Below are 13142 nucleotides of genomic sequence, written 5' to 3'. Positions count from 1 at the left end.
CTCCAGCTCCCCGGTGATGCTGATCTGGGAGGGACGCGGCTGGGGCCAAACACCTCCTGGGCCGAAATCTGCGGCTGTAAGGTGTTCTAAGGCAGCTTGAGCTTCCCCATCCCGTTCTCCTGTGGGATGAGAGCTCTCTGGAGGCTGGGGAGGTCACGGGGTCCTTCGCCTGCCCCCAGCTCTGCTCTGCTGTTCAGCCACCCACCCTGGCACTGAGAGCAGCTCAAGGTTGTGCACCTTCACCTTGCCACTGGGAGCAGCCCAGGGTTGAGCACCTTCACCTAGGCACTGGTTGGAGCTCCAGGTTGAATACCTTTAACCTGGGAACAGAACAGCTCAAAGCTGAGCACCTTCACCTTGGCGCTGAGAGGAAGTCAAGAGTTGAGCACCTTCATCAAGGCGCTGGGAGGATCTCAAGGTTGAGCACCTTCACCTTGGAGCTGGGAGCAGCGTTAGGGTTGAGCACCTTCACCTTGGAGCTGGGAGCAGCGTTAGGGTTGAGCACCTTCACCTTGGAGCTGGGAGCAGTGTTAGGGTTGAGCACCTTCACCTTGGAGCTGGGAACAGCTTTAGGGTTGAGCACCTTCACCGTGTCCCTGGGAGCAGTGTTAGGGTTGAGCACCTTCACCGTGTCCCTGGGAGCAGCCCGGGCGGAGCGGGGCTGCCGGCGGCAGGGCAGGGAGCCGCGGCTGTTGCAATCGCCCCGTGAGCAGCGTCGGGAGCCGGGAAGCCGCTGCCAGGATGGGGCCGGACCGCCCGCTGCCAGCAACCGCGGGAGCTGCCGGAGGGGTCCCCGGCTGAACCCCGGGCTGAGGGATCCCCAGCACCCCGGGGGGCTGCCCAACCGCCCTCCTTGAGCCTCCCCCATCCTCCAGCTAAAGCGGCTCATTGCAAGGAGGAAGGGGGGGACACCCAGGCGCTTGGCGGGGTGGGGCGGGGCAGGGGGGAGTGGCCCGGGCCGGGGCCGGGGCTGCCTGACCGCCCTGGGCTCAGCCTTCCTCCTCCTCCTCCTCCTGTTGCTGCTGCTCCTGCTGCTGCTGCTCCTGCCGCCGCCCGCCCCGGCCCGGCCCGGCTCGGCTCGGCCCGGCTCGGCTCGGCTCGGCTCGCCATGGGAGATGTGGTCTCCACGCATCTGGACGAGGGTCGCCGCCAGCACATCGCGGGTGAGCTCTCGGAGCGCATCCCCTGCTCCCTTTAACCCTGCCGAGATCCCTCTCTTATCCAAGTCCCATCCCTCTCATCCCAGCCAGGATCCTCTCTCTTATCCGAGCCGGGGTTCTCTCTCTTATCCCGGCCAGGATCCTCTCTTATCTCAGTCCCATCCCTCTCTCACCCTGGCTGAGATCCCTTTCTTATCCCACCCAGGCTATTCTCTTTTATCCCACTCTTGTCCTTCTCTTGTCCCAAACCAAAATCCCTCTCTTGTCCCAGTCCCAACCTCTCTCTTCAATCTAGGCTGGGACACCCCTTCCCCCCACCCCCCCACCCCCCCGCCCGGAGCCCCTCCCCCTGCTTTTCCCTTCTTTCTCATACTTTAAGTTTCCTTCCCCCCCCCTTTCTTTCCACCACGTTGCAATTTCCCAGTCTGTGTTTTTGCCTGTCCCCTCGGCTGGGCACAGCCCAGGGTACTGTTGGGGGGGCGCACCCGAGGTGCCTGTCTGCTTCCCAAATGAAAGGCTGGGTTGTGCCGGGGGTGTTTGTGTTGGCTCCAGGGACCGGGAGCGTGTTCGTGCTCTGAGTGAGCTTCGCTGGGCTGTGGGGAGGAAAGGGGGGAGCTGGGCTTTTGTGAGGTGCTGGCAAGCTGGGTCCTGTGCTGGGAAACCACTGTCAGCATGGGGGGGTGTGTGCTGGGGCTGGGCCGCTGGATGAACTTTCTTCCCCTTGGCAAGGCTGGGGCGTCCCCAGGGAAACCTCTCCAACGGCTTTCGGACGGGGGAGAAAGGATTGGCTGCACCCCTCGGATGCTCCAGACCTGCCACAGCAGTCCTCCCGCCGTCTCTGTAGGACGGGGAGGGGTGACAATGTGGTCATTGAGAGCCTGTCTGTCCCGGCAGGATGTCTGGCCAGTGCCGCCTGGGAATCGCCTGGGAATGGCTGGACGTGGGATTAGGGCTGCACAGGCACGGGTCTGTGCGAGGCGGTGGCTGGCGGGGCGGCAGGGCTGCTAATTGGTGCCTGCGGTGACTTGCTTGACCCCCTAAGTGGGGTCACCCCTGCTCTGAGTGCCGTGTCCCCCGCCCCGAGCCACCCTGCGTCACTTGTGAGGCTGGCGCTTTGCTCCCCCGGGCTCCCGAGCGGGCAGGACTTGACCTCCGAGCCCTTTCGTCCTCCGGCTTCGGTTTCAGCTCCCGAGGCTGCAAACCCCTCCTCATCACCAGGTTAAGCCACCCCCCCGCCAAGCCACACCTAGTCGGGCGGCACGGAGGAGCCTGGCTTCACGCTGGACCTTGTGCGCCTCATGCAGGGCTCGGGGAGCACCTGGGGTTTGGAGCTGTCCCTGTCCTATCTTTCCTCCATCGCCACCATAAAGCCGTGGGAGAGGCTCTGAAGCCATTCTTCCCCCAGGGCTTTGGGGGCAAAAGCTGGTGCAGGTTTGGCACTGTTGGAGCAGCGTGGCACAGCTGCCATGGTACCGGCACACAGACTTGGTGTCTGGTAGCATACACTGGAGCACATCCTCCCTGCCAGGCCCCGTGTCCTGGCAGGAATGCCTACGTGGTGTGTGGCTTAACAGGGTGCCAGCAGGTTTGTGAGCTGTGAAGGAGAGCTTGTAACATGCTGTGGGGCTGGGGGGTTGCATGGTTAAAGCTCAGCGCTACCAGTCTATGAGGCTGTGCTGGCTTGGGGCTGATCCATGAGGATGTACCGGCTCAGGACTGATCCATGAGGTTGTGCTTTAGGTCATCCTGCTCTGGGGTGGGGGTTGGACTTGTTGATCTTCAGAGATCCTTTCCAAACCCAACCATTCTGTGACTCTATGCTTCTGTGATGTGCTGGCTCAGGTCTGATCCATGAGGCTGTGCCAGCTCAGGTCTGTTTCATGAGGCTGTACAGGGTCAGGTCTGATCCATGAGGCTGTGCTGGCTCAGGTCTGTTCTATGAGGCTGTACAGGGTCAGGTCTGATCCATGAGGCTGTGCTGGCTAGGGTCTGTTCTATGAGGCTGTACAGGGTCAGGTCTGATCCATGAGGCTGTGCTGGCTAGGGTCTGTTCCATGAGGCTGTGCCGGGTCAGGTCTGATCCATGAGGCTCTACAGAGTCATGTCTGATCCATGAGGCTGTGCTGGCTAGGGTCTGTGATCCATGAGGCTGTACTGGACTGGGTCTGATCATGAGGCTGTGCTGGCTAGGATCTGTGACCCATGAGGTTGTCCTGGCTCAGGTCTGTGATCCAGGAGGCTGCACCAGCTCAGCTCTGGGTGGCTGCTCAGCATATTCAGGTCCAAAGCACATCCTGACTCTCCTGTTGATGCATTGAGATAACTCCCTCCTCTCCCAGCCCCGTGGTCCTAATCCTGAAGAATAACAAGGAAAAGCCTGTCTGGGTTTCCTACGCAGGAATCTGTCTCTGCCGGGTCAGAAATGAGGTGTTTGTGAGGCCAGGCTGGATGGTTGCACCCTGGCAGGGACCAAGCTGTCACACAGCTGGAGGTCAGCCCCTGCTCAGCAGAGTTGGGGGGGCACAGTTGGATTTTCCTGGGGAAAACAGGATTCCTGTGGAATCAGGCTGTGGAGGCTGGGCTGATCCATGTCCTGGGCCCTGCTGCAGCTCCCAGGGTTCAGGAGGAGTGGGGGGGGACCCACACCTCTGATGGGACACCTCCCTGGGAAAAACAGGGAGTGCAATGGGTTCACTAAGCACCAATCTGCTTTGCAGCAGGGCTGCTGGCTGGGTGAAGGCCCCTGGAGCTGGGAGGGGCTGTGACCCAACAGGCAAGGCAGGACTTGCTGTCAGGCATGCAAAGCGCCGCGCCGGGAGTACTCCAGGTCTTCCTGCCTAGCTCGGCCTGTTCTCTGCTGCCGCTGCTCAGGCAGGATCCCTTCCCTTCTCCCAGCACCTTCTCCCAGTTGTTCTCCCAACTTTGGGGCGTTTGGAGGAGCTGCCCAGGCTGATGTGACACCTAACTGCAGCAGGGACGGGAGCTCTCTGGGCTTGGCGTTGCCCCCTCACAGCAGCAGAGCTGTGCCAGCCGGGCACGCAGCAAGCCCTGGGGCTGGGGAAGATGGTGAGATGCTGGGCCAGATCCTTCCCCCTTGCTGGGAGCAGGAGGGAGAGGGTGAAAAGCCTTCCCATGCCATGCATGACACGGTCCCCTCTGCATCAAGACCTCTGCCACCAAAGCCATGTGGTGAAGGTTCCATGCCCTGGCTCAGCCCACACGATGGTGGCTGCTGTGAGACTGATGCCAGTGTCACCTGGGGGCCACAAGCCACCCCCATGTGACTTGTGTGTTGGTGGCTCAGGACTGGGCTCTTTCTCCTGCTGCCTGGGCAGCTGTGCAGGCAGCATCCCTGCCAGCACCGGGGATGCTCCACTGCCCTGGGGCTGCGGGGGCAGCCCGGTGTGGGGGGTGGGGGTGTGTGATCTGCACCGGGGTGGTGTTCAGCCAGTGCTGCCTGCAGCTCCTGCTCCCTTTCTCCGTGGTCTCCCTGGCCACACGTGGGCCTGGAGAGCCCTGGTGGAGCTGTGGTGATGTGCAGCTGGTGGTAAGCGTTTCCTTCTGCTGTCCCCTGACGGACGTGATTCTGGCTTGAGTCACCCGGCTTGTTTGTGAACACCCTTCGGCTGCCTTCCTCCTCCTCTTCTTCCCAGATGTGGGTGGGGAGGTGCTCCCAAGTCTGCTCCAAGGGCTGGAGCAAGGGCTGGATCCTCATCCTGGGACGGCCAGCAAGGGCACTGTTGGCTGGGGACGCAGGGGTGACAGGTATGGGGTGTCCTGGCAGGGCTCCTGGCAAAGCAGAGAGGTCGCTGGGTGCCTTGCCTCCTGTCCAGGGCAATAGGTGTCCTCAGCGAGGGATGGATGAAGCTCTTCCCTTGTGCTGGAGTAACCTCTTCCCTGGTGCACCCCAGCCCCATGGGGCGGATCTGGGTGGCTCTGCCCTGTGGAGCTGGCGGCTCTGGGTGAAACTGCCCAGGGAGAATGAGGGACGAGGAGGTGGGCGGCAGTGCAGGGAGGGTCCCCGAGAGCTCACGCCTCGTCCTGGTATCTCCGGGGAGTCACCGAGCCGTTAATTACAGAACGAAGCAGCCGCAATTTAGGGGTGGGACTTCCTCCAGCCAGCAGCCCACGCAGCAGCGGTGGCAGAAGTGACACCAGCCCTGCCCCCCTGCACCAGCCCCACAGCTGGCTTCTTTCCACCCAGCCTCGTTGGGCATTGCTGGCTGCAGCGGGTCCCTGCTGTCACCGGGGGAGCAGCCTGCTGGGGGCTGGGCTGCGGGGCTGGGCTGTGGGGCTGGGCTGCGGGGCTGGGCTGCGGAGGTGCCTGGCGAACCCCGGAGGCTCCGGGCTGCGGTGTGCCGCAGAGGGGGAGCTGCTGGCAGCGGGAAGAGGTTTGCCGTGGCTTCCTTTAGCGTGACACTCGTTTCCCAGCCTTGGCCACAGCCCAGCTCCAGTCGGCACGGGAGGTGCTGGCTGCTGGTGATGGGCTCTGGGGTTGGTCTGGAGGCTGAAGCCCTCACCCTGCCCCGGGGCGGGAGCGACGCAGGGAGGCTCTGAGGGATCGGTGTGGGCAATGTGCTGGAGATGTGGAGTGGTTTCTCCTAAGGAGGTGTGTGTCTTTCATCGGGAAATAAATAACTCCCCTGGCATGTCAGGGCTCCCTGCCAGCCGGGAAGGGCTGGTTCTGGCAAGCTGGGGCTTACCTGCAGCCGTCGTGTTGGGGCACGGGGCTCGCTGGGAGCCAGCGTGTTTGGGCAGGGGACAGCTCCAGCTGCAGGAGCCTCTCCTGCTGGTGGCTTTCCCGCATGGGCAGGAGGTCCTGTGCTCAGCCCTGGGGCAGAGCCTGGCTTTCCCCCCCGGAGGGATGAGGCTTTCCCTGCCTCCCCCCAGCAAGACCTTAGCCAAAGGCCTTGCCTTGAGCAAGCTGAGGCACGCATGGAGGACATCCCTGCTCTGCCTGGGAGCAGGAGGAGCAGAGCTAGCACCACAGCTGGGAGCTCTCTCTGGGCCCTCAGATCAGCCCAGTGAGAGAAAAGCCCTCCACAGAGCAGGACCCCCCTTCCATTGCAGAGTCAGCCCCCCTTATTCCCATTGCAGGCACCTAGCAAGGGAAGCCCAGCAGGGAGCTGGGATTTCCCAAGCCTCTGCCTCCCTGCTGTCCCCAGATCACTGCAGAGGCTGGCTCTGAACCTGGGAGGCTCAGCACCTCTCAGCCTGCCCCAGCAGCTCTATCCCACCCTCCCCAGGCTCCTCTCCCTCTGCCCTAGCCCCGTGGCAGGTTGCAACAAGCTGTTGGTTCCCACCCCAGCTTTGCTGTGGCCACAATGCTGCCAGTCCTGCCCCATGCAGGGAACACCCAACGTGCCACATGGGCACGGGGACAGTCACCAGAGGAGCCCTGAAAGAGCCCAGGGTTAGGTGTGCAGACAGCCCTGCTCCATGCAGGTGCAATGGGTGGTGGATCCCACGGCCAGACCCTGGAGCTGGACTCATGGGCAGGAGGCTGGTGTCAGCCCATGGGGAGGGAGCACCACCAGACCCACCTGCCCCATTTCCTGCCCTCTTGCACCATCCTGTGACCAGGGCATTGCCCAGCCCAGCTGGCAGCTTGCTGCCATTGGGGGAAGCTGGAAAGCTGGCAGCTTGCAGGACAGGGCTCTTACCTCCCACACCCCCAGGGCCCTGGGCTCTGTGTCTTGGAGCTCTTGGCTGGAGGAAGAGCTGGAGGGCTCCAGGGTTGCTTATCCATGGGAGCTTGCTGGGGCTGGGTTTGAAGGCAGGTGAGCACCAGCTCTCCAGTGTGGGGCTCAGCACCTGCTCTGCCCCTGCAGGACCAAGGTCTGATCCCACCACACAGTCTGCAGAAGGTGTTGCTGCACCCAGGGGGGCTGCAGTCCCCAGAGGATGGCTGGTGGCTGGCTGTGAGACAAGCTGTGTCCCCTCCTCAGCCCGTGGCTGGTTCCTGAGCCTTGCCCCATGCCTGGATGTGCCCACACCAGCCCCAAGGAGAGCCCAGTGCCAGGGGGCAGGAAGGGAGGAAGGGGCTGAGCAGAGCCACTCGTTGCAAGCAGATTTCCTCCCAGGCTGCTGGACCAGAGTGGGAGGAAGGAGCAAGGCTCCACCTTTTTCCCCTTTACAAAGGGAAAGGGCAGCAGTGTTTGGTGCAGATCCCAGCTCCAGCTGCCCTTCTCTATGCCCTCCTGCCTTTGTCCAGCAGGGACCTATCCCTGCCTCCAGCCAGGCTCCCAACTCTGCTCTGGGGGACTTGGACCCCTTTGCTATGGGAGTCCCCAGGGATGGATGGGACTCTGCCCTGGAGCTGGCAGAGGACTCAGGACAGGACCTTCCTCCTCTCCTGCTATGTTGGTGGCTCCTGGGGCAGGTCTTGGCTCCTTCCCTCTGCCAGCTCTGCTCAGCACTAGGTGTGATGCCCCTTGGGGAGATTTCCTGCATGAAAAGACATGCCCCAAAGCAGGGGTGACCTCAGTGCTGCTGCGTGGGGCAGGAGAGTGGGGCTGCCAGCTCCCAGGCACCCAGAGCAGCGGTGGCTCAGCCATGGGAAGCAACCTGAGGCCTTCCCTCTGCTCCCAGTTCATGCAAGGCATCACCTGAAACCAGGACAGACCCTTGTCTGGGGAACATCCCTGCCTTAGGATCATCCCTGCCTCACCTCTCACAAGGAGCTGCCTGGCTCTGCTGGCTGCTGCCACCCTCCCACAGTGAGGAAGGCAACAGTGATGCTCTGTGTGCCAAGAGGCACTGGTTGCCAACCCCGTGGGGCAGGGGCTCACCAGCCAGGGGGATCCATGGTTCACCAGGGGCTGTGGAGACACCGAGCATGTGGCCACCCTTGTCTGGGGCATTGCTCTCCATGGGGAGGAGGGAGCAGGTGTGGGGGGCATGGTGTGGGATGGACACTGTGGGGCAGGTGGAGACCCTCTGTCCTGCCCTGGCCTTGCAGAGGAGCTGGGCACTGGAACCAGCCTAGCAACAGGGGCTGAGGCAGAGCCCAGAACAGGCTCAGGGCTGTTTTGTTCAAGTACCTCTTGGTTTGGTGTTTTTCTTTGGAGGAACATAAAAGTCTTTGTTTGGTCTCCTCCTGTGGTGCTGGATTGGGTTTCCCACTGGCACCAGCCAGCTGGGTGGAGGGAAAGCCTGCCAGGTTCAGCTCCTCTCTCTGGAGCCAGGCATGGGAGGGGACACAAGGGGACTGTCTGTGTGTCCTCTGTCCAGCACAGAAGCGTTTACCAGGGCATCCCAGAGCAAGGACCATCCAGAGCCTGCTGTCCCCAGCACCTGGAGCATGAGAGACCTGGAGAGGCCCAAGATGGGTCTGGACCCTTTGGCTTGAAGGCCTCCCCAGTCCTGCAGCTCCCAGGTGCCACAAGGCCCCATGTGGGTACCCAGAGGACGCTGCTGCCTGTCACCACCCCCTGACACCAGCCCTGTCACCACTGCCTGTGACGTGGTGGTGACTCAGCTGCGGTGGGGCTTGCACCACGCTGGCGTGGGTGCAACGCTGCCGGGCTGGTGCTGGTGGGTGAGCAGGGCCTTATCTGGGGAGGGGTGATGCTGGGTCCCACCCTGCTGGGGGGCAGCACCCACCCTGGGCTGAGCACCAGCGGGTTGGAACTCTCCTCCAGCTTGGCCAGGTGCTGGTGGGACCCTGAGGGACAAGGGCCACGCAGGGTGAATCCCTGCAGGCAGGATGAGGGCAGTGGGGCCCTGGTCCAGCACAGAGAGTTTAGGAGTGGTACCCAGCTTGAGCTAAGCTGCTCAGTGGGGATGCTCCATATCCCCACAGCCACCTCCCTGCCTGTGGGATGTACCTTGATGGGCCTGTGAGTGCAGTCACCTTTTCTGGTGGGCTTGGACCTGGTCTTTGTGCCCTCCTTGGGCTGGGGAGCGTTCAGCCCAGCTGGGGTGGTTGTATGAGTGCCTGCACCCCGGGGCTTTGGAGCATCACCCCTGAAGGCTGCTCAGAGGGGAAGGGACAGGGCAGGAGCATCCTGCCTGCATCAGGCAGGGCTGGGTGGCCAGGAGGGGATCTCTTCCTGCCCCATCCCTCAGTGGTTGTTTGGGCAGGGAGGTTCAGGGCGGCCATCTCTTGCTGGGCTCAGTCCAGCCCCGAGCATTCTCTCCCAGAGCCATTCAAAGGCTCCGGTGCTCTTTGTTATTCACAGCACATTCCTCGCACGCAGCCCCACAGCAGCGCTGTTCCCGGCGAGCAGTGGGACACCGGCATCCACTCCACGGGAAAACACCCACCAGCACGTATCTGGACACCAGTCCCTCACCCACCGGGCTGGATGTGACCCCGAGCCCCGGGAGCGGGGATGCTGTTGCGGGGGGCGGGGAGGCTGAGCCCGGATTTGTGGCTGGGACTGGGGAGCGGCGGGCCAGGGGGTCTCTGGAGCGCACTCAAGGACTAGGCTGGGGTTTGTTTTGGCCGTGGCCGGGTCGAGCAGCCCCTGCTGGATGCGCTGCTCGGCTTCGCTCCGTGCCCGGTGTGCGATCCTCGGCAGGTTTGTTTGCTCTGCGCCGCGCTGGGAGCGGCGTTGTGCAACCGGCGGGGCCGGGCGCGGTGCTGGCAGGCAGGGTGGGTGTTGCCCGGGGGGGCTCGGAGCCCCCGGGAGCATCCCTGGGGATATCCGCAGGGACACGGGGTGCTGCCGGCTGTCGGGATGGCGGATGCCTCCAGGTGCGGGCGAAAGGTGCGCACCTCGCCGGCGGCACAGCGGAGAGCCCTGGCCCCAAAGGGTGCCCCAGCCCTCAGCTGGCACTGGGGACGCTTCTGACTCATCCGGGGGCAGAGCCATGAGCGGCAGAGGCACGGCGAGAGAGGACGAACCGGTTCAGGCCTGAGCCCATCTGGTTTCTTCTCCGAGGCTCTGCTGCCTCATCCCTTCCTGCTGCCCACCCCCCGTGCTGCCCACCCCCTGTGCTGCCCACCCTTGCCCACAGCGGTGTGAGTCAGAGGGCAGCAGGCCACTGGGCTGCACGGGACTGCGGCCGAGGGGCTGGCAGGATGCATCCCCTTTGCACCCAGGCTGTGCCTCCAAGCTGAGCTGGAAATGCTCCCAGTGGATCTGGAGCAGTGCTGGACCCTGTCCTGCTGGGACCCTTGGTGCTGAGCACAACACCAGCCAGGGCAGGCCCTGGGAGCAGCCCCCACTCCCAGTTTGTTCCAGATAAGCTCAGTCCAAATCCCAACAGCAGCCTGGAGCAGAAACACAGCAGGCTGGTTCTGGGTGGGTTTGTGTGGAGAGAGCTTTTGGGTGCAGGGAGATAAGAGAGGAAATTGTCCCTGGTGTTTGCTCCCCCTCTTGCAGTTTGTTTTTCCCTGTTTCAGTCTCTCCTGGTCTGCATGAGAAGGGCAAATACCAGGCACTGCTGGGCCAGCCCCTGGGTTTTGCTGCCAGGAGGAACAAACCCTCCTTGAGCCTCTTGTCTGCCACTATGTGCCCTCAGGTGGGGAGCTCAAACCCTCCCCCAGCCTCAGCATCACCCTGGGAAGAGCTCTCAGGGGGTGCTCAGCCAGGCCCAGATGAAGGAGTTTGTGTTTCTGGGTGGAAATGAACAAAGTCCTCAACCCTTAGGGTGCACCCATAGGTGCTGTGGGCTGCTCACCTGGCTCCCTGCAGGAAGAGGCAGCAGCTTCTGGCTCTGCTCAGTGCCCCGTCAACAGTGGCACCTCCTGCCCTGTCCCTGCCTTGCTGATGCTCACCCTGCCCAGAGCCATTGGACCCTGCCTGGCCTGAGATCCCATAGGGACAGACCTGCAGCGACCTGGGCTCAGCCCTGCAGCGACCTGGGCTCAGTCCTGCAGCGACCTGGGCTCAGCCCTGCAGCAGGGAGAGGAGGTGGGCAGGGTGGGTGGCACAGCAGCAGGGCTCTGTGCCCAGCAGGCAGTGGGGACAGTCCATGGCCATGGGCCATGCCTGTGGGCTTCAGTAGCTGCAGGTGGTGCTTGGGGCTTGTAGGGTGCTGCTGGTTTGGGGCTAAGGGCTCAGCATGGGGTACTGGGCAGTGCATCCATGGCAAGCTGTGCACCCCATCCCCAGTGTCCTGGGCACCCCAACATGTGTGCATCCCATTCTTACCATGCTGTGCACCCTCACCAGGGAAAACCCAGACATGCTGTCTGCGTCATGCCAGGATTTGGGGCACGTGAGCGTGGCCAAGGGACAGTGAGAAACCTCCTGGGGCACTTTTAGTCCAAGCAGTTGTGCAGAGTGAGGGATGACCTGGGCACCCTTTACCCAGCTGGTGACATCAGCCTCCTTGTGATGGCCTTGTCCTCAGTTTCCCTTGCTGGAAGAGCCTCTCATTGTCCTCCTGAGCTGCTGGGAAGAACCTGAGCAGCCCAGACTTGAGGGGCAGGGCAGGGGCAGAGGGTCAGCTTGGCAAAGTCCATGCTTGGATGACTTCCTGCCCATCCTTCCTTGAGGTTCCCCTCCCCACAGCTGGGTGCAAGCAGGATGCTGCTGGCTCTGTTACCCTGGTCATACACCAAACATGGCAACCACCAGCCAGGCCACTGCTCCCTGGCACACTGGGGACAGGTGACCAGTGATCCTGGTGGTCCTGGTGACCAGTGCCCACCACCTTTCACCACAGCCCTGCCTGCATCCAGGATCTGGCTGAGGAGCCAGCCTTCTGGTTTTGCTGCCTTCATCCAGGTGGAAATCAGCTCCCTTCCATTCTCCCCTCCCTGAGGTGTGAGCTGTCTGGGCTGGGGGCACCATGTGCCAGCCCCTGGAGGTGCCTGTCCGTGCCACACTGGTCCTATGCCTTCTGGGAGCCTACGCTCCCCCCAGCACCCCGCCCCTGCTTGCTAATCATTTACCAACTCCATCAGTGATTAACTCCTTCCCTGGCTGCCTTGGCAAATGTGTCCAGGCCAGCACATGCTGCCCAGGTGCCCCCTGCCAGCGGGGTGACCTGTGGGCCATTGCCACCATGCCATGGGCCAGCAGCAGCGCGGCGCAGGGTCCCTCAGCAGGGCGGGGACGCCCGGCAAAGCCCTTGGTGATGAGTCTGCTCCTCTCCGTGGCTCTGCAGACGGATCCCTCAGCCCTTGCTGAGCTGGCAGCGAGGGGCCAGGGGCCAGCACAGCTGGTGGAGGCAGAGGGGAGGATCTGGGGCTTTCCTGCACCCCGCTGAGTCAGGCTGTCCCGCGGGGGCCGGGGAAAGGAGCCCGGCCAGGTTTCGTCAGCAGTGCGGGGGCCAGGGCTCAGCCAGCCCAGGGGCTCTGCTTCAATGAGCTTTATTGTCCTTTTTTTTTGGTGTTTGGGTGGGTTTGGTTTTTTCCCATTCCTTTTTTTTCTTTCTTTCTGGACCAGAGGGAAAAATTCCCAGCCTCTGGTGAGAGGTCCCTGAGGCATCCCACAGGGGCTTGGGGCGTGCTGCTGCTCCTGCTCCACGGCAGCTGCACGCAGCCAGGGGGGCTCCCCAGGGAAGGATGGGCTTCCAAAGGCACCCTCAGCCCCCTCAGCGTGTTTGGGAGCAGGGGAGGGTTGGAAAAGGCTGTGGAGAGGGTGCTTGGCCTGAGAGATGTGGGCCCTGGGGCGTACAAAATGGGATGTGGGCTGAGGGGAGGTTGTGTGGATGACTGTTCCCACTTGGCTCTGTTGCTGGCCTCCAGCAGCTCCTGGCGGGGGTGGGGTGGGGGGGGAGTGTGTGTGTGCCTGGGGGGGGGACATGGGAGTGTTTGTGCACATAGAGCCACAGAATGGTTTTGGTAGGAAAAAACCTTTAAGATGATCAAGTCCAACTGCTCCCTAACTACCATGGCTGCTGCTAAGCCATGTCCCTCAGCACCGCATCTCTGTCTCTTCCTAACCCCTCCGTGGCCAGGGATTCAGCCACCTCCCTGGGCAGCCTGCTCCAGCGTTTGAGAACCCTTTCAGTGAAGAAGTTTCTCTTAATGTTCAACCTAAACCTCCCCTGATGCAGATTGAGGCCATTTCCTCTTGTCTT

The 13142-nt window shown here is 62.6% G+C and overlaps 1 protein-coding gene across 2 annotated transcripts in view; it reads left to right on the top strand.

Moving 5' to 3' along the window:
• Window positions 1–1020: 1020 nt before the first annotated feature.
• Window positions 1021–13142, top strand: part of NIBAN2 (niban apoptosis regulator 2) — a 48937-nt gene continuing 36815 nt past the window's right edge. For both annotated transcript variants that reach the window (XM_068168977.1, XM_068168976.1), the window contains exon 1: window positions 1021–1163. In XM_068168977.1, the coding sequence (XP_068025078.1) occupies window positions 1109–1163 (55 nt within the window). In that variant the 5' untranslated portion in view covers window positions 1021–1108. The remainder of the gene's footprint in view (window positions 1164–13142) is intronic.

Source organism: Melanerpes formicivorus, unplaced genomic scaffold, assembly GCF_026170545.1.
Source record: "Melanerpes formicivorus ecotype bairdi unplaced genomic scaffold, bMelFor1.0.p_v2 SCAF_162, whole genome shotgun sequence".
Taxonomy (NCBI): domain Eukaryota; kingdom Metazoa; phylum Chordata; class Aves; order Piciformes; family Picidae; genus Melanerpes; species Melanerpes formicivorus.
This window is presented reverse-complemented; position numbering and strand designations above follow the sequence as displayed.